This window comes from Pelecanus crispus, chromosome 6 (genome assembly GCF_030463565.1).
Source record: "Pelecanus crispus isolate bPelCri1 chromosome 6, bPelCri1.pri, whole genome shotgun sequence".
Taxonomy (NCBI): Eukaryota; Metazoa; Chordata; class Aves; order Pelecaniformes; family Pelecanidae; genus Pelecanus; species Pelecanus crispus.
Window position 1 is genome coordinate 40429889 of NC_134648.1, and position 26292 is coordinate 40456180.

General features: G+C 37.0%; 1 protein-coding gene across 1 annotated transcript in view; it reads left to right on the forward strand.

Annotated features, from left to right (window-relative positions):
- Nucleotides 1-18800, forward strand: part of AQR (aquarius intron-binding spliceosomal factor) — a 61093-nt gene extending 42293 nt beyond the window's left edge. The window contains exons 26-35 of the mRNA XM_075712394.1: nucleotides 1695-1904; nucleotides 2712-2849; nucleotides 3711-3782; nucleotides 7566-7753; nucleotides 9270-9441; nucleotides 12158-12328; nucleotides 13077-13162; nucleotides 13978-14152; nucleotides 15270-15383; nucleotides 18537-18800. Of these exons, the coding sequence (XP_075568509.1) occupies nucleotides 1695-1904; nucleotides 2712-2849; nucleotides 3711-3782; nucleotides 7566-7753; nucleotides 9270-9441; nucleotides 12158-12328; nucleotides 13077-13162; nucleotides 13978-14152; nucleotides 15270-15383; nucleotides 18537-18782 (1572 nt within the window). The 3' untranslated portion in view covers nucleotides 18783-18800. The remainder of the gene's footprint in view (nucleotides 1-1694; nucleotides 1905-2711; nucleotides 2850-3710; nucleotides 3783-7565; nucleotides 7754-9269; nucleotides 9442-12157; nucleotides 12329-13076; nucleotides 13163-13977; nucleotides 14153-15269; nucleotides 15384-18536) is intronic.
- The last annotated feature ends 7492 nt before the right edge of the window (nucleotides 18801-26292 follow it).

Here is a 26292-nt window from a genome sequence, read left to right on the forward strand (position 1 = left end):
CATGCTGGAGCAGGTGGATATGCCCTGAAGGAAGCTGCAGCCTGTGGAAAGCCTATGCCGGAGTAGGGCAGAAGTGTGAGGAGGAAGGGGTGGCAAAGATGCAGTGTTACAAACCTGAATGACAGCCTGTTGCGTCGAGAGGCTTTGGAAGGTACCCAGTTTATCGTTACAAGTCCGGTCACGTTCAGTACACTGAACTATCACGATTACGGATTCACAAATAACGTAGGCACCTTTTGTCTAGTTGTGCTGCATGAACTATCATGGCCACACTTAAAGTGTCTGGTCGCGTTCAATGACCACTATCACAGCTAGACCAATAAATCAAAGCAATTTATTAAAGCAACAGACACACAGGTTCTTTGGATTACCAGCGATAAATTCACGGACTGCAAGGCACATGCAAATACCAAAGCTTTGGATAACATAGATGCATCAAAAGACATACAAGCAACTCTGTAGGGGTTTCTAAGTTTCCCGGGGAGGCACTTGGTATAACCAAGTGTTAGATTCTTACCCAAAGGCGTCCCGATGGGGGGGAAGAGAGGCTCAGCCCGTCGACTGATCCCAGAGGTCAGAGTAGCACATGATGGTATCTTCCCTAACATCCCCTCTCTCTTAGGCTATTTTATAGTATTTTTACACATCAGGTGGAGCTTGAGGGACTCTAGTCATACATACTTTTGTTACAATTGGTGTAAAACTTTCTCGCTTCGTTTTGAAGGTATAGGCTCGGAAGAATTCAGAGCGCAGGCTCAGTGAGGAGTGGTCTCACCTTAGAGGCGGATGGGTTTTGGGATGGAGGTGTGTTTTGGTATGATATTATAATGAGCAAAGTTTACCAAAAGGACAGCATTTTGTCAAAATCATGACAGTTTGTCGGCTCAGGGTATCAATTATGCAGCTTATCGGTGCCGTGGCGCTCTTCTGAGTCCCTTATCACAGAGCTTGGCCGTGGTGTCTCCACACCACTCCTCCCTCTGGGCAACTCCCATTAGAGCCAGTGCACCAGGCTCCCCTGATGCTGCCGACATCCAAGGTTGCAGGCTTAGGGAACTCCCTGTGGGATAGATTCCTGGCATCCAGCTGCATTTCATCTGGACAGCTTCTTCAATGCTGTGTTTTTCTTGAAATCGTAAATCTGAGTCTAATATCTAAGTCTAATATCTAAGTCACCTCCAGCAATTACTCCACACAGCCCTATTCCTTCTGGACTGCTCAGGGTGAGGAGGAGGTAGAAGAGTTGGGAATGAGTGAAACTGAGCCTGGGGAGAAGGAGGGGGTAGAGAAGAAAGGTAGTTTATGGTTTTGTCTTTGTTTCTCACCATCCTACTCTCTTTTAAATCAGCAATAAATTAAATTAGTTTCCCCCAAGTCAAGTCTGTTTTGCCTGTGATGGTACTTGCTAAGCGATCTCCCTGTCTTTATCTCAACCCATAAGCTTTTCCATCTTACTTTCTCCCCCTGTCCTGTTGAGGAGGGGGAGTGGGAGATGCTGGGTGGGAGCCTGGCAGCCAGCCAAGGTCAGCCCACCACAGCTTGTCCTGATGTTGACCTGATACCAAGTCAAATGCAAATTTAGACATACCTTGCTTTTATGATAATTTTTTTAATACAATGTGTGCAAGACTACACCTTGCCAATGACTTTATATTATAAAAAACATGTCAGTATGTCATTTTTATTTGCCATAGGTAATGTCTCGTTGGGAGGAGTATATCAGCAAGGTGAAAGTTAAAGGTGGAAAATTGCCAGATGTTACAGATGTCTCCAGTTTCTTTCCTTTTCACCAATATTTTGCAAATGCTCCTCAACCGATTTTCAAAGGGAAGTCCTATGAAGAAGATATGGAAATTGCTGAAGGGTGTTTTAGACATATTAAGAAGATATTCACTCAGCTTGAGGTAAGACATGTAACTGTCAAAGGTAAGTGGATCTGGCTAATCCTATAAAAAAACTTCACACACTTCCAAAATTCTCCTTTGCCCTACACCCCTAGGCAGCTTCATTAGATTGCAAGGCATTCGGGTGAAAATTTCTACCTTTGAGTAGTATAGGCATGTTTCACAATAGGGACAAGGGTATAATCTGTTTTATTTTGATTTTAGGAAGCAGTCATTCTGCGTGTTCCATTTTCACTGATTAGGTTAGTAGGGTTGGTGTGCCTATTGCTGCTCCTGTGATCCTCACAGGGTCTTTGTATTTACAGTGAATTGCCTTTGGTAAGATAACCTAGAAGTAACTTAAACAGATTATCTTCTATTTTTCCCAGAATTGTTTGAGAGGCTTTTAAAAGTTAGGGTAAAGGTGATCTGGGTATCATTTGGTCATATTAACTGTATTGGTCTTTGTAATACTGAATTTGATGTAATGTTATGATGCAATAAAGTAAGAAACAAGAAGATGTAGTGAAGCAAAATTTTGGGGGAGTCTGAGAGGGCTTCTCAGAATCAGTTGAGCAATTCTCTGCAAATTTACATATGCACGCAGGTTGCAGAATTCTTGGATGTATTTTTAAAAGATTGTTTTTTGAAATATTGTTGTTTCCAGGTTTAGCATAAAAAAATTATTCAGATAGGATTGTTAACAGTAGATACCCTCACAACTTTCTTGCCTAATTATATTAAGAAGGTGGCCAGATAGTTTGAATGAATACATTTTATAAGCAATAATTTTTTGTATTCTGACTTTCAAGATTTTCTTTACCACAGGAATTCAGAGCATTTGAACTTCTCCGCAGTGGCCTGGATAGATCCAAATACCTGTTGGTGAAAGAAGCAAAAATAATTGCCATGACTTGTACTCATGCTGCTCTGAAACGACATGACCTGGTTGAATTGGGTTTCAAAGTAATGATTATACTACTGTTACTACACTAATTGTTTTTTGGGTTTGGTGTCTGTCTGCCCCCTCTCTCCCATTGTATAAACCTTTTTATCTGTCCTAAATCTAAGCGACTGGATTCTTTTAAGTTGCATTTTTTACCAGTACGTTTCAAATTGTAATTTTACTGAAGAAAAATTTAACTTCTGTAAGTAAAAGATGAGATGACTTCTAAGTTACTGTATATACAAAAATGCTTCATAATGCATCTCTAAAAAAAAAAAAAGATAGTTTTGCCATATCAGATGATGTACAGCAGTGATATGATTGAGTAATAAAGTAAAGGCAGAACTGGATGGAAAAACATGGCCTTTATAACTTTGTTTACCTAAAAAAACCAATAATTTGAGGAAAAAGAACTCTGATGCGATGCTGTCTTCGCTCTGCAGTGTTAACCATAAAAGCACACCACCAATAATTCTTTCAGTATTATTTTTCTCTGATAATGCACTGTATTGGATCACAAAAGTGCTCCTTTTCTGTTTCAGTGCGAAGATACCAAATTAGTTTGCTCCACTGCAGAAAGCTTTTCTCTTGCGGGTGGTTTGTGGCATATGGGAAGCATGTTATGTAGTTCAGTCATGGATTCCTTCTAGATGTAAGCCCTGATTGGTACAGATAGATCTGCCATTGATACAGAAGGATTTCACCATCTGACATGGATTTTTAGTAATACTGATATTCTGCCTGTAAGGTAAAATCCTGCTGTAAATGTCCCACCCATCAAAAACCAAATGAGTAATTGATGCTTTCTTTTGGTAGGCTGAATAACAGCATTAATTTGTATTACTTGGTTGATGGACATCTTTTTACTTTTTCTTTCTCAGTATGACAACATCTTAATGGAAGAGTCTGCTCAGATTCTGGAGATAGAAACCTTCATACCTCTCCTGTTGCAGGTTAGACCTGAATTGAAAAACATATTACAAAAAAATGATAAATGAAAGTCTGTATTCTTGAGCAATATAGAATATTAAAAGGAAAATTTCTTGTGCAGAAAGTAGCCTAGAACTGACATATGCCATTTGAGTGGACAGTAAGAACTTTCACATTGTTCTACATTAGTTGTTTATCCTTGTTTTTTAATATTATGGAGTAAGCTAATAGGTTCTGAATATGTTGCTTTGATTGACTAAATAGTAGTAGCAGGCTTTCATTCTGAAAATAAAAAAGTGAAGATATTTGTGTAAACCAGGTCCTTGCTTTGTTACTTTTATTCTTTCTCATTTAATAGAATAAATAGATTTAATATTTAATAGAATGAATTTAATAGAGTAAATTAAATAATTTAATAGAATAAAATTGCTAATTTTACAAATTGTTAAAATTAATACTTCTTGTTAAGTAATGGTTTTGTTTCCCAAGAATGTAAGGCTTACATAATTGCTCTGTGCCATCCTGTCTGCTTGTGGTGTTTGGTGAGTTTCAGTCAAGATTAACAGAGAGAGAGAGAGAGAGATACCAGACACCTACAACTTTCAGGAAAACTGGAACCAAGTAGAGAGGAGACATTCTAATTGAGGTTAGAACTACACAGAAAGAAAAGAAATGGTTACTGGTTCTAGTTCTACTTTTGCCCAATAATTGCGCACTTTTTGTCTAGCTAATTGGTAAATGTTTAGCCCTGAATAAACTGCAGCTTGTACTGCGTTTGGCAAACCAACAGTTGCTAGATGAAGGAATGCAGCTGTGCTACGGTTGAGTGAAAGTCTTCCAGCTGGAAAGGTACCGCTAACACAGGGAAGGAAAGAAGGAAGCTGAAGCTAATGTAGCACAGAGGATATTTATAGCAGTCTTTAGGAAGCCAGGTAGCAATGGCTCCGTAACATAACAGATTGTTGTGATAGAGGGCCAGTGCTGCTCCTTTTAAAGTTGAGTATCTTTCCCTAAAATGATTTACTCTGATCATTCTAAACTCAACACATTCACTCAGACTGTCTTGAAATTTTTTGTACCTCCAGTGAAGGTTATCTGTGGTTTCTTTTAGCAACCTAAGCTTGAGATGCCACACTTTCCTCTTCTAAAAGCCAAAGGGTTTCATAAGTAAGCAAAATGTGCTTTTCACACATCTGTGGCTCTGTTATCTCTGTAATCTCAGATTATCACAAGATAGAATTTCACCTTTGGAAGTGAAGTATGGGCTCCCTCAGGAACTCTGTGCAAACTCTTTAGCTGTGGGAAGTCAATAAAACTGAAGACAGTTTGTGCTGTTGAGCTGATTCTTACTCTAGTGGTGTTCTGAAAAATACACAGTCTGCATTTGCTCATATTCTAAAATTAAGTTTCTTTTCAGCAGTTTTGCCTGGAGCAGATATTTTCATTGAAAAGCAATATTTTTAAGTCTTCTAGAAAACAACATCCAAGCTTTTGGATATTCATTCTGAAAGAAAATTAATCTCAGTTGAAAAAGGTGTGATAGAAACTCCATGAAATATTTGATATATTTGTAACTGCAGCTCATAATTTTTCACTTTGCTCTTCAACAGTGGAGAGTGGAATACAGTTGCGGGACAGTAGCTCAGTATAGGCTTAGTGCGCAAAAGAATGTGCATGTCCCAGTTAACCATTTTGCTATTAAAGCCCAAGTCCTGTTCTCAGTTGCTCTTTAACTCTGTAGGTTTTTAAGTTTTAGGGCTATTGATGTAGTTCTTTAACACCTTCTTGATGCGTTAAAGACTGAGTTCTGATAATTCTGATTCTAAACCCCAAATACTGCCTGAACTCTGAACAGGAGCACATATTTATTCATTTTGTTTGGGGGGTTTAGAGAGCGAACCTCTACTGGGTGAGGCTTCTCACAAGTCATTAAACAGTGACAGTCGAGCTCTCTTTCCCTTTCACTTATCAGTTCAGCAGTCTAATAATACAATGAAATAGACTTGGTTCCTTTCTGTCTTGCAGGCTTAATGAATCCTCACTGTAGTCTCTAGAACAACATTCAATGTAGTTAAACCTGAAATACAGTATTTTTTCTTGCTGCTTAGTTAGATTGCCCTAACTGTCAGAAAGGTATGGAGGTGTAAGTTGTCATTTGGGTGGTGTCTCCTCCAATTAGGCATTTAAATCTTTGCGCATAAAGACATGTAATACTTTAGGCTGTTGCTTTTGTATTTTGGCAGTCTTGAATTTAATGCTACAACATTGTACTGTAGTGCTGTGTAATGAATAAATCCTGCGTGGCTTTTACAATGGTTTTCACTGATAATGAAATTATTTAGTGAAATAAGCATCTTGTGTTTTTCAAATGTTTGAATGAGCATTGAATAACCAGATGCATCAGGCTGGTGAGGGGAAATTAGTGTATATGAGCAACGCAGAAGCTGAAGAGTTTTTCTGTAATTAAAGCACGTCCTTTCACAGCAGAGCCATATTCTGGGGGATATTCCATGACCATTCTTACAAGAGCCATCCAAATAGTCCTTGAAAATTGAGTTTAGGTTTTGGGTTTTTTTTTTTAACAAAACCTAAAGAATCAGGCTTACATAGTGGTAGTACTTGATTTCTTGCGCTTGCAATTCAGAATAAGAAATGTTAAAAAACAGAGTTCTTTGCAGGGCTCTTCGTCCGAGATTGAAATTGCTGATAAGAGCAGGATGGTTATATAGAATGCTTGGTCTTCTCCAAATCAGTAACGTTTTTGGAGGAAAAGAAATCTTTTTCCATGCCATTGAAAATAATTTCCGTCCTCTTACTTTCTTACTAAGGCATCTTCAGGCTTGATGAGCTGGACGGTACAGAGTTCAGTTTTCCTTCCTTGCTCTCTGATCAGAGAGCTTCAGCGCTCTTCCACTTCAGGTGGCAAGAAAAGAAACTTTAGGCTCTATCTTGAATAGTGCACCTGTAGGGGAAGGGAAATTTCACAGCAGTGTGTAAGAAGTGAGGGTCTGAATTGTAAAACTGGCAGGTAGAAATCTTCAGGATTCTGATTCCTGAATAATGTTACCCACACATCTGTTCCTTTTTGTCCCTATGTTACAACATTCCTTCATGAGCTCTGTCAGTATGCAACATAGGTATACAAGAGATGATGAGGAACTGGAAAGAGGTATACCAAACATACTGAAGAGCATTCAGTCCAAGAGCCAGGGTGAGGATTAATTAGAGGCACATCCTGGTTGTGGAAGAGGCCATGTGGGAATTCCAAAGGTAAACAGGTGAAGCACATGAACCACAGAGGGACTTGAAAAGCAGGCTGAGTTTGTGCCCCAGACATGTGAGCACTAAAATTGTTTTACGTGCTTCATATCCACTATCTCGGAATCCAGAAAATAACGTTTAAAAGACTCTTCTAGGATAACAGTACTGTGTAGAAATCGGGTTTTTTACTACTGTAACTTCTATAATTGGTTATTCCTTTTGTCCTCTGATAATGTTACTTTTGGCCTTTAAAACAAGATAATATGATATTTATCCTGATGCTTCTCTACTGATTTTAATAGATAAACTTACCTGTTGCTTTATAAGAAACAACACTATTTAAAATACTATGCCTTTTTTCTCATTGTAGCTTGGAAAGAAGCTAGTGGTTGTCTTTTTAAAATGAGTGCAGTTCAGCGTAGCTTAAGAACAAATGTTGAAATTTAGGGCTTAGTCTAAGACAGCCAATTTGACTAGTAATGTGTTGTAATTGAGTGCCTTGATTATATTGTAATAATTAGAATTGTGTAATTGTTTAATTCTAGAACCCTCAGGATGGATTCAGTCGTTTGAAGCGGTGGATTATGATTGGTGACCATCATCAGTTGCCACCAGTCATTAAGAACATGGCTTTTCAAAAATACTCCAATATGGAGCAGTCCCTCTTTACACGGTTTGTTCGTGTTGGAGTGCCAACTGTTGATTTGGATGCGCAAGGAAGAGCAAGAGCAAGGTGAGACAGAGAAAATGGCATGTCTAGCTTATAAGAAACTACCAGGTTAAAAATTGGAAAAGCACACATAGTATTGGAACCTTTTTTTGGTGTTACTAGGACAGGAGTTTGCAAGACTAATTTGGTTGTTTTGTTCCATTTGTTTCAGCTTAGACTATGAAGGCAGATTTTACTTCACTGAAATGCAATCAGTTTTGCTTTTTTTTATATAGTAGTACTGTGCTACTGTGTGAGTACTTTGACAGTGCTGTTTAAAGGAATTGTAATAGTCTTATGTGTTTGGGTTTTTTTTACAGCTGAGACTTTTTTGCAGAAGCTTCCTTTTCTAAACTAATATATTTAATATATTCAAGGCTAAATAAAGATTTTCTTTATTTGGCCTTGAATAGATCATGTTTCCCTTACGGTCTGCAAATGGGTACTTTTCTTGTAGTAGTAGCAGAGCTTCAGCTTTGATTGGAGACAGCCAAGCTGTGCACACAAGAGCATAATGCCCTTTTTTATATTAAAAGAGATACTTCTTCTCTGTAGTAAGATAACTTTTCTTTTTAGTCACGTGTTTGTCATTTTGTTGTGGGAATTTAGATGTCAGATTTATTTGTTGTGTAAAGTGCATGTTTGTGGTGTCATATTAACAAGGAAGAATAAAACGAAAGAAGAGAAGAGAAGAGAACTCCCTATAAAATCTTGCTACTTTAAGTTTAGTTTTAAATCCTAATTTTTTTAGGCATAAAGTGGAATGAACAATATGAAGATCTTCAGGGGTTTTTTATGTAAGAAATGTTGGGGGTGGTAGAATATTATTTTCCAGTCATATGAATAACAGTTACTTTCAGTATGATTTTGAAAATGGAAATTATATCTGAGTATGATGATAAATGAAGTTTATTTTTCCATCTGCTATTCTGCAACATCTCAGAGAACTTCTTAGAGATAAGAAAGCAGAAGAATTCCTTCACTTTGCAAGCAATTTCTTGATCAAGGATTTTTTCCATACCTTCCTATGCTTTGTCTTTTCTGAATATAGGTAGCTTCCCCATGAACTATCTGCTACTTTATCTGGTCTGGATATTGTTGTGCATTTTTGACTGAGGCATTTTGGTTATATTACTGTCCCTATAAATACCAGATATGATTCAGAGTTGTGTAGATTTTGTTTGTTTCCCATCACATCTCATGTTAATATATGGCAATACACAAAATAAGAAAATAAATTTCTTTTTGCAGTAAGAGGCTTTACAGCAGATAATGCAGAAAATCCTTTCTCCCTTACTCCTTACTTTTTGTAAAGAAACGTTAATATTCCTTAAGTTTTGTTCCCCATGAAAATTCCTACTAGATTTCTTTGCAAAACTTGTACCCTTCAGTGTAGAGCTGATTTTTTTTTTTTTTTTTCATTGAAAACCTACAGAAGCATTCATCTTCAAAGCGAGGGGTTGTGTGTATCTGAACTATTTTGAATGAGTTCAAGAACCTGCTTTAACTATTTGGGGTTTGTCTCTGTGTTATTGGACAGTTTATGTAACCTCTACAACTGGCGTTATAAGAATCTGGGTAACCTTCCTCACGTGCAGCTTCTGCCAGAGTTCAGAACAGCCAATGCTGGGTTTTTGTACGACTTCCAGCTTATAAATGTAGAAGACTTCAATGGTGTAGGAGAGTCTGAGCCCAATCCTTATTTCTATCAGGTAAGAGAAATATTACATGTATACTTTTATTTAATCTGGGTATAGCTTATTAAATTTGCAATGAGGACAGACTGTCAAAATACAGTAAACTGATGTTTAATTCATGTTCTCAGATAATTGCATCATGCATATGCATGATCTTTTTCCTCCTTTTAATCAGTTTTGAACGTTGAAAATGATAATGTGTTATGTTGTGCTTCTTGCTCAAAGTGAATGAATTTGCTTGATATCTTTGTTTTCTCAATATTACGAGAGGGGTGAGATTTGGTGTATAATTCATTATGAAATGTTGTTTTGGCCTATGGCAAATTAAAGTCCATTGTAATTCATCTGTACTGCCATGATAGTGAAAGAAACAGTAGTATTTCCCCTGTACACGAAGGACCAAAGTTTGCTCTGTGGCACATATTTAAGTTTGAAGAGTCACTGTTTTGATTTGATCTATATTTAAGAATGTGAAAAAGCCCATTCATAAAAGAATGAAACAGTACTGCAAGAAATATACGTAAGAGGCAGAGAGACATTGAGGCTCAAGTAAATTACAAAACAACCCCTTAGCCTTGGAATTTCTCAACTAATTTTTCAAATTAAGCCAGCAACAACAGCCTCCATCTATTTCTCTTAAATATAGGAAAACCTTTTATGTTTTTAATGAGATGCTTATATTTTCAGTCCTCTTATTTTTCTTATTTTATAGACAGTGATGAAAAACTCTGGTGCCTAAATTACCAGTTAGGGTTTCGGCAAGGTTAGAGGCTGGAGCTGTGTGTGAGTTAATGAGTTTAATTCAAACACGGAATTAACACCTTGTATTTTGTTTACTATTATGGAAAGCAAACAATATACTTTAAGATGATAATATTCATGGTCATTTTTTTCCCTGTGAAGATCATTATGTTAATCTATTTTTTAAAAGGTATGAAAAATAATAACCTTGGGTTCCTCTCACTTTGTTTTTTTAATGAACAAAGCCATGGTGAGCCATAATCCACTATATCTCATTCCTAGTTTGAGGACAGGGTTGTTTGGAGGGGAGAGTTTCTTATGAGTTTGTTTTTTAAGCTGTAATACTGTAATGCACAAGTAGTAAAAAGTTCTCCTGTGAACAGCTGGAATTAGTGCCTTAAAACCAGGATTCTGATAACTGAGAATCTGAGCACTGCTTGAGTCTGCTCCTGAGCCAAAGAAGACTGAGAACACTCACGCAAGCACACAGAACACCTTTATCATTACTACAGTGCTTTCATGAGCAAACTCTTACCATATGTCCTACAGTTAATTTTTTTCATGATCTTGAGGATGGAGAGAGTATTAGCAGAGTATGTTGGTGGCATTGCATGGTTTTTCATGAGGTAACAAATTCCTACCATGTATTATTTCTCTCTTTGTGAATTTGGGCATTTCTTTCCAGACTTAAAAGGGATTAAGATTTGTAGAATAGATTTACACCCACAGGTGTTCGGTATGTGTAGCAACTGCATTTTCCAAGTAATGCAGAGCCCACTTAAGAAGAAATAAAGGAGGCTGGTATGTCTAGCCTAGTCAAACATACACCAAGTGGGGATAAGATTCCCAGTATAAATAGAGCAGGAATAAATGTCAGCAACTGAGAATAACTTTTTAGCGTGAAAGATAATTTTTGTTGATGGAAAAGGGATTTAAACAGGCTACAAATAACTCCAGTCTGGAAATAGGACAAAACTTCCTACAGCCAGAAGAGTGATGCTTTGGGATAGACATTTATTATTAGTAATGGTGCAGAAAAAAAGGTTACAAAATAATAGCTGGTCACTTGAAATTGAATAGGTGTGGCCTCAGTAGAAATAACTGGATTTGATAATCCAGATGTCTCTCCCCTAATTAATAGCTGAAAGGGGTTTGGTTATTCTACTTCAACTAGTTATTACTTTCAGCTTACTGGAGAGTAAGTCATTGCAACTTTTTTGCATGCTTATTTGAAACCATCTTAAATTGGTCCTAAGTGTTTTTTAAACCCTTGTGTTTAGAATCATAGAATCATAGAATGCTTTGGGTTGGAAGGGACCTTGAGAGATCATCTAGCCCAACCCCCTGCAGCGAGCAGGGATTGAACCCGTGACCTTGGCATTATTAGCGCCACGCTTTAAATACAGATATCTGTAGACTATCGGCTTGTAATACTTTTTAACAAATAATAATTCCAGAGTTTTACAGAACAGGTGGTTTTTTTGGCATGTGACCTTTAAGAAGGAAGAATTAAATATTGTATTGGTTGAGTTCTGTAATAATACAGTTAAGGTGGCAGTTCTGTTGGGCAGACAGCTATAAGCATATAAATGCATTTATGTACAAATGTGTAAATATTTAATATCTCATGAATATAATTTAAATGGACTATTAAATATTTAGATTTTAATCTTGTATTGAAATAAAACTGGGAGCTTCTGAGTAGATAACTGGAAAGTGTCAATCAATGACTAACAATAATACTGATGTAGAGATTTTCAGCAATCTCTGAAGAGGAATCAGAATGAAGTTATTAAACCTACCTGTGGTTTGTTCTTTCAAAATGGCTTTTAAATGAGCAAGGAAAGATCAGAGCTATAGATGTTTTGCAGCACTGAGATTTTTGTCTAAATACAGGATAATGTCACAGATGTTATTCTTTCCAGCCTTACAAGTTGAGTAACCCTTTTTTTTTTTTCTTTTTTTCTTTTTTTCCTCTTTTAAACTTAAGAATCTTGGTGAAGCAGAGTATGTTGTAGCACTCTTCATGTATATGTGCCTGCTTGGTTATCCTGCAGACAAGATAAGTATCCTGACAACATACAATGGACAGAAACACCTGATCCGTGATGTCATTAATCAGCGGTGTGGAAATAATCCACTGATTGGACGGCCAAACAAGGTGACTTTGAAAATATATCAGTCATTGGAGTGGTTCTGTTTTGTTTGTTTTTAAATTGTCATATTATAGAACAGACTAATTGAATAGATTCACAGCTTTCTGCACAAGTATTCCCTGGCTGACTACACATTTATTAACCTACACTCTATGGAATTCCATAGAGTAGTGCCCTTGTTTCTGCCTGTTTGTAATTTGACATACAAACAAACTGAAGTCAGTGAAGTTGGAAAGGCTACAGACTACATGGGACAGAATAACTCTTTTCTTTGTGATTTATTTTGTCCTTAAAAAAAACAACCAACCAACCAACAAAACCCACACCTTTAGGAAGATCTATCCAGAGTGGAAATGATTCAATAAAACGTATGATGACAAATCTGTTGAAACAAAAAACATAGTTATAAAAGTCTAGTGCTAATTCTGCAGGTTAAAACTCTGTATTATAAAACTGATGGCTTTCCACAATCTTTTGGTATTAGCACCCCACTGTTAGCTGTCTGAATTGAATAAAAATGTAAAAGAATCAGTACACACTCAGACAAAAGCTCCTCCCAACAGCTCCCAAAAAGAACAGGCTAATGATTTTTGGTTAGAGGTCCATTAAAGCAGAGTTAAAGCATTTTCTTTTCTCTTCCCATTTATTGCAGTCTCAATCCAAAGTTGATGTTAAAATTTTGGTGTCATGTTTCAATTGAGAAATGGCAAAGATTAACCTATAGATGTTTTCTCTTGATTTTTGATTCTCTAGGTAACAACTGTGGACAGATTTCAAGGTCAACAAAATGATTATATTCTCCTTTCACTAGTGCGTACCAAAGCTGTAGGCCACCTTAGGTATGTAAGAAGATACTCTTGTAGTGTCATTAAGCTACATGTTTTCTGTATCAGAAAGATATGTTTCTGATATGGAAAGATAGTATGTTATACAAAAGTGTTCAATTATTTGAATATGTAGGAGAAATGAAGTTTAATGCTATGTGTTGAATAAAGTTCAGACATACTTCCTTTTATAACTGTCTGATACCCTCTTCACAACCACTTCATCCTTTAGTAATGGCTCTTATACTATAATTAGTTTATATTACTGCAGATAGGCTGAACTTGGTTTCACCCTAGTAGAACGATAGGAATGTAATGCTTGTTGAACAAATGCAGTCTTAAATTTTCTCATAGATTCTTTCCTGTAAGCGACCTTTTTATTTGTTTTGTATCAGAAGTGTTTGATCATTGCATAAGTTGCATTATGATGTGTAGCTTGAAATATTTGCACTTCAGTTTTGGAATGGGGTAGAGGAAGACTTGTCTATTCAGCATAGTTAGATGAGTTATCAAATTCATGTTTACTCATTTAGGGATAAGAAATGCTATTGTGATTTGTTCTCCATGTAAATCTTTACCTCTGAAGTCTAGGAAAATAGTAAAGGGTGATTTTTCATATCATCGGTACAGTGAACCCTCTTTTATATAATGGCTCTAGGATTTGGTAGGTAGTGAAACAGTATGTAGGGAAAAAACCTAAAGACAAAATAGTATTTTAGCAGATGATTTTATATTTCCTTTAATTAAGACTTCTGTATACTTCTAGTTATTTTTATTGCAACTATGCCATCAGTGAAAAGAACGTGATTGATTTTGTTTGTTTTCTGAAGGGATGTCCGACGATTAGTTGTTGCCATGTCAAGAGCCAGGCTCGGGCTTTATATCTTTGCAAGGGTATCGCTGTTTCAGAACTGTTTTGAGCTAACTCCAGCTTTCAGCCAACTCACAGCTCGACCGCTTCACCTCCATATCGTTCCCACAGAATGTTTTCCAACGGCAAGACAGGTAGGAACAGCTGCTCTGAATTTTGCTATCTGTAATGGGTGGGTGTATTTGCCTGCTTTTTTTTGAGTGGGCTATAAGAGGTGGGACCCTAAACCAGTGCCTCTTGGATAATTATGTCCCTAGAGTTAACTTTTACCATGATACACGCTAGCTGTTTTTAATTTGTTTTTCCACAAAACTTAGTTATCAATGTAACTCTGTGCCTGCTTTTTCCCAAGTTCTGCCTGTGAAGTGATGTAATATTTTTTTTTATGATAAATAGATTTTTAGTGCATTACATATTTTTGGTCTTGTTAGGAAACAAAATAATGTTATTTCTCAAAAAAAAAAACCCAAAACAAACCCACACAAGGCTAATCACTTCTTACTAAAAGAGGTAGAATTACATTTGACTAATTCAGGACAACCAATTAACTTTTTTTTTTTTAAATTGGGTCCAGAACTGCAAAAGAATTTTATTGCTGACCTAGGTTCCTAAGTATGAAAACGTAATTTGTAATACTGCACTAGATCTTCAGGGAAAGGTTTGTACTGAGCATCTAAGCATGGGGAGACAGAGTAGGATGCTAAATGAAGAAATGGAGGAACATATCTGCTTTGCTTCCTGGAGCTTTGAGAAGGGGTGCCTACATGAACTCGAAATTCATATATATTCACCCTGGTCTTAAGTGCTGTTGACAAGTTTGGGAGGGAGCCCTTCAGTTGAAACTTTCAGGTCCACTGTGCAACAAAGAATGCAGTGTGTATGTTCACTGAATGTGAGCGAGAAGGAGCTGGACAGTGGTGGACAGGTAGGCTAAGTCCTAATCTGATCCTATACTATTTGTGCCTTTGCTGTGTTAAATGACTCAAGTCCAAAATGTACTTCATGGAGTAAGCATCAGAACCCATCCTTTCCTTTTGAAATTACTTCATTGGGCTGCAGTATCATGATTAATTCGGTTCCTCAAAGTGTAAGACCTACACTCTGTCTTTCCAAAGAATTTAGCAATTTTTTTCTTTAAAAAGTATTACTTAATTTCTTGGGGTTTATGTTTTCTAATATAGTTAAATAACCTTTGAATAATGGTTGTTTGGCTTTGCTTGCTGAATGTCTACTTTTTTCCCCCTTCCTTAGAATGGAGAAAGACCATCTCACCAAATACATGTTATTAAGAACATGCCTCAAATGGCTAACTTTGTGTACAATATGTATATGCACATGATACAGAGTACACGCCACTATCAACAGGTAAGGACCTTCTAATTTTTGGAAGGTGTGCATTTAAAATAAAATTGGTTTTTAGTAAGTGACATGAGATGCTGTTGAGGTTTGAGACTGTTCTTGTTACGTTTAAAATTCAAGAAGGTTTTATGACTGGGAGTGAGAATATTGAGGTCTTTAAAATCTGGCAGTAGCAAGAGCTGTATCTTTTAGTAATTTAAGCCCCAATTTAAGGCCCCAAAACCAGCAGTAGTTGATGCTGAGTGCTAGACATGGCTCTGTCTGGGCCCCAGAAATTCCTCATTACTAAAGAACTAGCCTGTTCAGTATTTACTTGAAGTAAACTTCTGTGTTATGTTTCAGAGAAGTGCAGCTAGGTATAGCACCACTGCATGGTGCAATAATGTTTTGTAATAGAGGTTTTCATGACAAGCCTGCAGTGTATAGAAAGACCAGATCATGTCTTGGAACCATTTTAACTGTGTTAGCTCACCTTATTATCCAGGCTGGTTAGCAGCTGTAGCATTTTTCTTCTGGAGCAATTTTTTTCAGCACTAGTTCAGCACCAAGCAAAATAGCATGGGGTTGGAAGCAGTGGTAGATGCTTTCTCACCTCTGTACCTATCTTGCCAGTGTTTAATCCCTCAAGCAGAGTTCAGAACCCAACAGAAACACCTTGTCTTCTTATGTATGTGAGCAGAGCTTTAAGGTAGTTTAGATAGTGTACTGAGCAGAAAGCTGCCTTTACTCAGCATGCTTGGATCTGTAGATACCTAGAGGTAGTTGATAGTAAACAGAAACAGAGAAGTCTTAAATGCTACCCCTCAACTGCATCAGCTTTCTCTTCATGTCTGGGGTATCATGACTATATTACCTATCATTTATTCTTTCGTGGTACTCTGAAGTTCCCTTGTTGGTTTTTGCTCTCCTGAAACATTTCCAGAAGTAGGAAAAATTGATGTAAAAGGATAGTACTAACTCTGTATTAGCTGGCTGTCAGAAGAGAGTGTGAACATGGCTCTGTATCCTTGAACAGATGAGTCCAGGGTACTTGTCTGTGAGATCTAGGTTCTATTCTTTAATGCAAGGATGTTCCTCTATCACCCCTTCTTCCTTCCTTCTTCCAGTGACTGTTTCATCTAATGTGGAACAGTGTAATCAGTAAAGATCTGATTTCTCCTTTAACTGAATGTCAGACTTTCAGATAGAAAACTTCTTTTCTTCTCCAGTTCTGATCCAGTGAATCTTGGAATTTTTTTTTTTTTTCCTTTCTTCTGGGAGGCATAGCTCCAGCCAAATCTGAAGCATTTTGCTACCCAGAAAAAGCCTTTTCCAAGTAGACAGGATACTTTCCCCACTGTTTTGGGAAAGTGTTCTAATTATCTGTCTGCTGTAAAGAGAAGGGGATAGAGAAAGATGAGTGACACTACTAAAATCTCTTCTTCTTGTAACTGTATTTTTTTTAAAGTAGTGAAAGCTCACACTCATGTTAGAAACCCAGTGCTATAAGCACATGACAAGACTTGTTTTGGAGCCAGTTTGTCTAATATAGTTGGAGATCTCTCAACCGTGCAGATCGTATGTGATGAAGACTCAGTGGACTGTGTAGTTGGTCACATTCAGATGTAAATGAATAGCCCTGTCAGAACTGAGAAGTGTATACATGTCCTGAAAAGCAGATGGTAGCATCTAAATTTTACCAAAATTTTTGCTTGACACCTTAATAAAATATGGACCTGATCCTTCTGCTATTACCAGTTACTCTTTTTAGCATCCTAATCTTATCCATTGCTAGCTAAAATTAGCTACAAAACTGCTGGTTTCCTACTGTGGCAGTGAATCACATTCTCCTTGCAGGAGAAGCCAAAAAGTGAACTACCAAAAAAAAAAAAAAGGCATTACATTTCTTTTACCCTATTTAGTACAACATGGTATTTTTCCTTTTCTTTTACAGTAGTCTTAACAGTAGTAGTCATGAAGCACAACATGCATCTAACTAAATCACAGAAAATCACAGTTGTCTCATGCATCAAGAATATGTTTTTATAATTAAGGATCTCTGGTTTTAAAAACACTTTTTCTGTGAACAGATGGATTATAGGGACCAATATATCATCTTCAAAGTTCATAAAAAATGCTTTTCATATCTCTGCTGGTAGTCATAATTGCTTCATGGATTTGCCTATGCTTGTCAGAAATTTGTAATATTAGTGTCATCTAATTGAAGATAAGACTTCCCTGTAATTAAACAATTTGTCATGTGAAGCCAAGTTGCCTTTAAGCAAAATGAAACTAAACAATCATGCATGGGAGGTTTATCGAGCTTTCATTTCATTAAAATGCGTCACAATATTCTGAGGAAATATCCATCATGTCATTAAATAATGTCAGGCTGCAGGAAGTATGAGTGTTTTTGTACAGCCTGGAGTTGTATAGCATTCATCCTCTTCAGCTCACTGTGTTCTTGGTATTTTTTTTCCGAAGACGGTAATATGGACCATTGCTGCTTATAATGTTTTGCAAACCACTTTTTTGGTTGCGAGCAAAACACTTTGAATATACTAAAGTACTTTTCCAGAAGTATTACGCAAAAAATATCTAAGCATTGCTTTAACTCTTACTGGAACATGCGTTGTTCTGCACTTACATCTGTGAGTGAAACTTGGATAAGTACAGATAATGTTCACATAGCATTTTATAAGATGTTTCAAGGGGAAATTGCTGGAATGACCTGTTAAAGACAGGCCTGTTAAGGTCCTCAAAAAAGAAGTTAAACGTATCTAGGAGTTTGAAATGGTAACAGATGAGATTATGGTAGGAATGTGCTTGTTGCTCCAAGTAGGGATTTACCATAGCTCTATTACTTGTCTGGCTGCATAGGATAATGAAATATGTTTGATATCCTTGAATTGGAAGTCCTGAGTTTTTAACAGGCTCTTTTCAGGCAAAATATGTGTCTAATAAGACCATCGTGTGAGCCAAGATTATTCTTAATTTTTTTTTATAGGAGTTAAGTGCCTACAAATGATTAGGGCTTCTAAATTTTTAGTCTTTGTTGTTGTTATCTAATGCAAAATCCTAAATATAAGGTGAACAATTCAAGCTAAAATAGGAATAGATGCCCAAATAGATGCATTTCTCGTAAAAACTGAACATCCTTTCTTTTTTTTAATCATCTAGCGTTTACTGCCCCCACCTGCCATGATTGAAGAACCAGAAACTACTCAAACTCAAGAGACTGAAGTAGAAGGTGAAGCGCAAGGCATGCAGGAAGATGCAGAAGAAGAAGAAAAAGTACGGGAAGAAATAATAAAGGAAGGAGAATTGAAAGTGGCCGAAGTGGGTGAACATCGAACAATGCCAGAACACCCTGGAAGAGACAGTGATAGTGGAGACAGTGAACCTGAGAATGAGACTGAAAAGTGATCCACGTGGTGTTTGTCCTCTACAAACAGATGGGGAAAAAGCAGTTGGGAATATAATTACTATTTTCACATTGACTTTTGTAAATGGTTGCTTCTGTAATGTGACCTGTTTGGTATATTTTTCACTGAATGCTTTGTGGACAAGCAAAATGTTTGGCAAACATTTTACTGAGTTCTTGTCAGTATCAGTAATGTAATTTGTTTAATGGCCTCAAATGATACACAATTTCCTTTCATAAGTTGTTCAGTAAAGATGCTTTTTATACCAGTTTTGAATATTTGACCTTTAATTCAGTCACTGAGTCATCCATTAAACCTCACTGATTAAGTATAATCAATATTGGTCAGGCACCCTTTATAGTTTCCTTAATATTTTGCAATGGAGAATTCCTTATGCAGAGCTGTGCTTGTATACACAGATGATATTTTAGGCATAGGCTCAAGTTCACTAAGATATTTAATTGTGAGAAATGTGATTTACCATGGGACTTTGAAATGTTTAAAAGCTTTATTGAATTGGGACCTTAGCAGTTTCTCAGAATTTCATAAGGCCCAGGTGCTTGTAGCAATTTTTCATTGTTGACTTCTGCCGCTGTTTTTAATCGATTGTCATTTACAGAAGAAGTGAGGATACAGCTTTTCAACAGCACTGTTTTTTAAATTAGTGTTTTGAAATAAATCTGTTTTGCTTTGAAGAGGACACAGTAATTGCCCAGGATAAAGCCACATGAGGAAGAACAATGAAAGTAGTTCCCTGAATGCAGGATTTGCAAAACATACAGTACTGATATTAATGACATAGTGGTTGAGTAGGTTTTCTAGGGTAACCTCCAAGTGTACATCTTTCATAAAGTCATCAGAGAAAGATTTTTCCCTGATTCATTAAGAATGCCTGCCAACTTGGCAAATTACAGTTGTTTAATGAGACTTATGAATTTCCAAGTAGATTTTCAAACAAAGCAATAGCCATAGGAACACCTTCATTGCTGGCAAAGGGAAAATGCTTGGTTTTCAAGTGTTGCAGTTGTGAAGCTGCCAGGACTTCCTTGCTGGCTAGAGAATAATTAACTTACAAGCTTTTATTAATAGCATTGAAGTTCTTTATTTTTCTTAATATTTTTGTAGTATACTAAGGAAAAAAGAAATAGCATAAAGCCAAGCTCCATAAAACACATCTATTGCATACTTGTGCGTCATGCTGAGATCTCATCTGCTCCTCCGCCCAAAATCATTCCCCCCCATCCGTTAGAGGGGAGCTTGGGAGTAACAAATCCTAATACTTGCTGTTGGTACTGTGTTCTCTTGTGTTTTTCATCTGCTGAAATGAAGCTTTCTCAAAGAAGAAAACTAATCATTTGAGCAGAACATGTGTGTGTTCATTGCTTGTTTTGATTGGAAGGGAGTGTACTGTTTATTATCAAATTGTCTGCCTTGGGAGAACAAATATTACAGTGTTGAACATTTGGGTGATAAGTTTTGTGCAGTAATCTTCATATGTTCATGCAGGGTTAAATCATTCAGGGCCTTCAGGCCACAAGCAACTAGCTCAGCTGAGGGTTGTCATCTTTGTTTTCCAGCCTATTTTCTATAAATATGCGAGTCTTACAATCATTTATTGTGCCTTAGTATTTTAGGAATTGGAAAAGGATTCTGGAGGGTTTTTTCTGAAATGGATAATTTACCTGACAGATTCTGTCAATAATTAGGATAGAATGATTATTAGCAGGCACCCAAAGCTGAAAGGAGCTGCGAAGACCTTTTTGAGTTGTGTGCAGTTTGCAATGAACTGTGACCACACCTGCCTGTGTGATGCTGGGTTCTGTGTGCAGGCCCCAGGTGTACATGGTCACTTCTGGCTCAGCCCTTGTAGAACAACAGCCAAGTATGGAGTTGTCCTAGACTTCAGTGTCGCCCTAAAATGGTGAGCGGACTTGTAATGAAGGTTGTTTCTGGCTAAGGTTCAGGAAGAGGCAATTGAACTGCAAACAATTGCAAAAGCTTAAACAGCCTTAATATGCAGTTTTCTGAGGGACCAAGCACCACCTGTAAAAGAGGTGAAAGGTTTTGTTGAGTTGACTTGAGCTGAGCAAGTGGGTTGTTGTCCTTGCTGCCATCATCCATATGTTGAACTTTACTTTTTTCAGGGACTTGATAGCAGTAGGAGAAAGCATTTTCAAAGGCCTGGAAAATCATGTTTTTCTTCTAGCAGTGGTTGCAAAGTTCTTGAGGCTTTGATTTGGAGTACAAAGTCAGGGAATTGGGGCTTTTTTTCCCCCAAAGCTTTTCAGTTCTGTTTTTCATTTTTGGTAAAGGATGAACTTTGTCTTTTCCACCAAAATAGTTTTTATGTTCTATTTACATTTCCTTGTAAGAAAGAGTAGGTGGGAGAAGTGAAGCATGGTTTGTTTTCCAATGGCAATATTTACTTAGGATTTAGCATCCCCTTCTGATGTCCCTATCTTTATTCTAGTGAACAAGAAGATCCCATTGTTAAACTAAATGTATTGAAATTTCCGAAAAAATGATGTACCTAAATTTAATTATTTTTAAAAGACAGAATCTGTAAGTAAGTGAACAAAACCATTGTTAAAAGAGCTTTTAAAAAATTCTATTCAAGCATTATTGCAAAGAATTATTATAGCACTGCATGAAAACCTAGTGAACAAAATCTTTGCAAAGACAAGATCCTTTAAGGGTATAAACCAGGGGAAAAGATAACTACCTTCTTTTATTGTTCCAAAGCCATGTAATAAAAAACCCACTAAAGACTTTTCGAGTGAAGCTAAAGAACTGTTAGTGTTTTTTCTTCATATTTATTTAGCCAACGCTTCTATGAATTGCTTCATTTTCCTGTTACACTGAGCCTGTAAAACAACTTAGGCACTACTTTGCAGACTTACTTAAATAGAGACTAGTTTAGAAACAGCTCAGCCCTTGGACTCTAATATTGTGCTAATATGTAAAAATGATACTGTAATTCAATGTACTATTCATTTTTCTAATAGCCAGAAAAACAAGGAGAAAGAGCAATTTACTTAGGGTTCTGTCATCCATACATATATAGTACTATATTAATACAGACCCCTTTCCATCTGTGACTGAAATAACACAGTAAGTGCAGGTTGAGGTATGATGAAAGAAAATGCCTTAGTAACACTCAGAGCATGGCTTGCTTTTGCTTTAGGCTGTATGGGACTCAGAAATGGCTTGGCAATGTGAAAAAAAACAGTGGATAAGTTAGTTCTAAAAAGTTCAGGACAAAGTTTGCCAAGGGGAAAAGAGGAGACAAGCTGGAGCTCTCAATAAGCAATTTACAATAACGAGTATGTCCATAAACTCCTAAAGATAAGATCATTACTTTTTCCTAGCCTACTGTGCATTAGTGGATACCAAATACTGCTCTACTTGTTGGATAAGGTAGGTTCCAACTTCCTTCAAAAGGGAAGCAAACATCTGGCCCTTCTCCTCCCTCTTGGAACGGATCTCTGCAGTTTCTTGGGACATAAAAGGATATGAATCCTGAAGAAAAGTATTCTCATGAGGACTAGAAGCTAAGTTTTCCTGACAGAACGGCTTTGTCGACAGGACAAGGGAGACCAGTTTTATTCTCTGAAATCACAGAATTCTTTTAAAAAAGAAGACCTAGAGGTGATGTTGATCCCATGCTGGGTAACCATGATGACCTACAATTCCATTGAAACAAGAATTAGGTAACACTTGAAATCTTGTAGAGCAAGCAGACAAAAGCAAACATCCCAGCCAACAAATGAATCACAACCGACAGCAGTCAAGAAGCTGTGAATGCCGTTAAGAACATATGGCAGTGTCGTTTCCTTTGCCAAATACGGTAATCCTCCCAGTAGAAACAATCAATAGAAAAATTAATGTTTCTGGGGGAGTTTTGGAGGCTGTTTTTATAACCCTTAGTGCTTCCTTCGCTATGTGGTTTCTCAAGTGTTCTTCTTGTACAATCCTTTTTCTCAGAGGATTGGTTACTTAGGTACCTGTCAAAAAAGCCCCAAAACTGTAATGTTTATGTGCTATAGTACTGATAAACACATTATAAAAGAATGCTGTTTCCATTGCAAATTGAAAAAGAACTTTCTTAAAGACTTTCAGCTAAGCATCCTCTGTAAGTCCATGTGTTTTCCTGTTTTTGGGAGGTTTCTGGAAAAGTACAGTACTCAAACTTCCAAAAGAAAATTCCTCCTTGCCAACACAGGCATCTACAAAATTACTGCAGTGAAGAGAATGCAAAAAAAAGAGGGAGAAACAATACCTGCAATACTACTCCCTCTCAGTTTGTAAATAGTAATATTTCAGGAGACTAAACGCTACTACTGTAATGAGAAAAGGATCTTTTCTCACTCCAATGGTAGATAAGGAGGGCAGATTATTTCTCTGGGCCTTGCTCTGGCAGGGCTTTAATCAGCTTAATGTAGCCCATATCAGGGATAACGTAATACGTTGCTATTAAGAAAAACAGTACGTTTCATTTAGCTGTCGTTACGATTTTCACTCACCTTGAAAAAAGAGCAAGGACGTGAATCTTTGAATCAAGTAATAGTATTACTTAAGTGTAACGCAGAGAAGCCTGTTCCTGTACTGTTGTATCTGGAAAACAAGATAAAAATGAAAGCTGAAGAAGAGTTATTTCAGCTATAGGTAAGAAACTTTCCAGAGTTCAGGCATTATCTCTCTGCTTGAGAAACACTATCAGAGCAAACAGGGTATGTTTCTGTATGAGTGTCTTTTAAGACAATGTAGACCCAAGCAAAAAGTTGAGCCAGCTGCTGTCAATTATAGTTCGTCAATAGAAGTCAGTGAAAAAACATACACAACTACAGTGCATGTTTGCCTAATGAAACATTAGACTTTTATGATTCCAGAGAAGATCATAAAAAAATAAGCTAGAGACCCAAGTAAGGGTCAGTAATGTATCAGTCCTGGCACCGTTTGCAAGAGATAAAAAGAAGCCGCCCTTATTGCATTTATCAAGTGTGAATTCCTAAATTGCTGCAACCCAGTGTAAGAGAAGCCCTGCTATGCATCTAGAGACGCTTCAGCATCCTGCTGTGCTAGCCTGACATCTCGTGTGTGTCAAGAGCACTTATTTTTAGATGGGACAGTCATTAGGCACATAACGTCTTAACCACTGCAGAGGAAGTAGTTCAGAGGCAGCAGAAGTGGATAGGGAGAAGCTCAGTATAGAGGCACTAAGATTCTGTTTCTGACCTTAATCCACAGCAGTACAGGCTTGCCCTGGTTTTTTCGAGTGATTTTTGGCAGCAGCAGTCACGTCCTGTTGGGCAATACCAGGTTTTCTGAAATGAGACATACCACATGTTTTGCATGCGGAGTCAGAGAGAGGAGAAAGCACCTCACCAATAATCCTCTTGTGCTGAGGACACGGGCAAGAACGCTGAAACAAGGCTAATTGGGAAAAAGAAAAGCCCAGTTGTGGAAGAGTTGTCTTGCTGTCTGTCACTGACCACCTCTGGAAACATGAGCAGACTTAAATAAATAACTGCTGTATTGCATGTAAATATGACCTAAGTTTGAACAGAACTCATGCATACCCAAATATTGCCTCTGTATGGCTCTAATTTAAAATCTATTAATGATTAAAGTTAAGATAAGAAGAGACAATGGTTTTGCTTATTGGAAAGTACTATTCTTTGATTGATAGAAATCCTTACTGAAACTAAAGTCACTATAGCAGTTTTGTGGTTTCATACACATCCTAGAGGAGAACATTACATATTCACCTTCTAGAAAATGCTGAGTTCTTATTCTGCGGACTGGCTTTTACTGATACCCTACCCTGTATTGGTCTGGATTTTCTCATCTCTGTCAGTGTGTAGCAGTGAAAAATCATGTGGAGTGGAAGCCCAGAACGCATGGCATCCTAGTCAATTCTATATTTATTATAACATTTTATCTAAACTGTTATAATAAATGTGATTTACATAAACCTTAAGTGATAAACTTGGGGTTTTCAGAACAGAAAACATATTAGGAAATCAGGAAACTTTTGTCGGGTATTGTTTTGGGAAATAATGTGATTGTAGAGTTGATGACAATTTTCCCAAAGAAATGCTTTCCCAAAATGGTAGTTCAATGTTGCACTTCGGTATCATATTTAAAAACAAAGAAACAAACAAAAACTGTTCAAGCACTTGGCTTTAGTAATGCACTTTTCCCTTACATTTTCCCTTACATGGAAAATTATGGTTGGACTGGATGATCTTAAAGGTCTTTTCCAACCTAAACGATTCTATGATTCTATGATTCCCTTACATGAATCATATGTTATTAGAAAGTCAAGCGATAAAATAGAAAGTAAAAGATACAGTATTCCCAATTTATTAAAAAAAAAAAAAAAACAAACCACAAAAAGACCAAAAAACCCAATACATTTCAGAGTGTTTTCTGTTTTGTTCCAATTAGCACTGAAAGGAAATCTTAAAATTTGGAGTTCCACACAAAATGAAAACTTGAAACTCCGACCAGCTCTGATCAAGTGTGTTTGGATGTTGAACCCTTCCTGCTGTACCACTTGAGTTCCAGTTTTGAAAACTGACTGACCTAGACACAGAAGTGAATGATTCACTGTAGTCTTCATGAAGTTCAAGCTACTAAAATTGTCCTCAATGCCCTGCTTTCCTATCCTGGCACAGGATGTAGTAACATACCTTTTTTTTCCTCGTTCAGACTGACCATGTTTCAGGCACCTGCTAGTTCTACTCAGAGCTAAGAAATGCTCCCAAGTAGCTCTTTATTTTCACAGGCTCCGTTCTTTATCTTATTTGATCTCCAGTGCACTATGAACTATCTTGCTCCTGCATACCCGGATAATTCAGTGATGGGGCAGTTGTCCTAGATTGCTCCCTGCTCCTGCAATGTTCACCCACTGGCGTTCTGTCAGCCTGAACCGCGTAATGAGATGAGGCACTGAGGACAGCTGCGGCTCCTGACTCATCTTAGTGCTCCGTCCTATGCGCAGTACCTTCCTGTGACTCTAAGCTGAAACAATTATCACTATAAATTGGAAAGAAAATCTGAAAAGAAAAACTTAGCAAACATGGAGGGTTTAGTGTTTTAAATTTTATTTACTGAAGCACAAATATCAGTGGAAATACACATGTAGACCTTGTGTAGCGGTAAATTTATGTAGAGAAAGTTGATTCTTAAGAGAATTTCTGACTATAATCACAAATGTGATATGCTTAATTGTGTCAGTACGAAACCTGATATTTTACTTAAATAGGTAAAGCCTATTCTGTAAACTACTAGTTTAAACCAGGACTTAAAATGTTTTTGCTCTTATTTCAGTATACAAAAGTATGAATGAATATATACCCTATATCTCTCCCTGTGGGAATATATGAAAAGCCTTTCAATTTAAACAATATAATGCCCTTTTAAGTGGTGTTTTGGCATCTCATTTTCCCAAAAAGGGTTTGTCCTGCAAATTTAAGGTTATTCTATTTGGTTTTATTTTATTATAT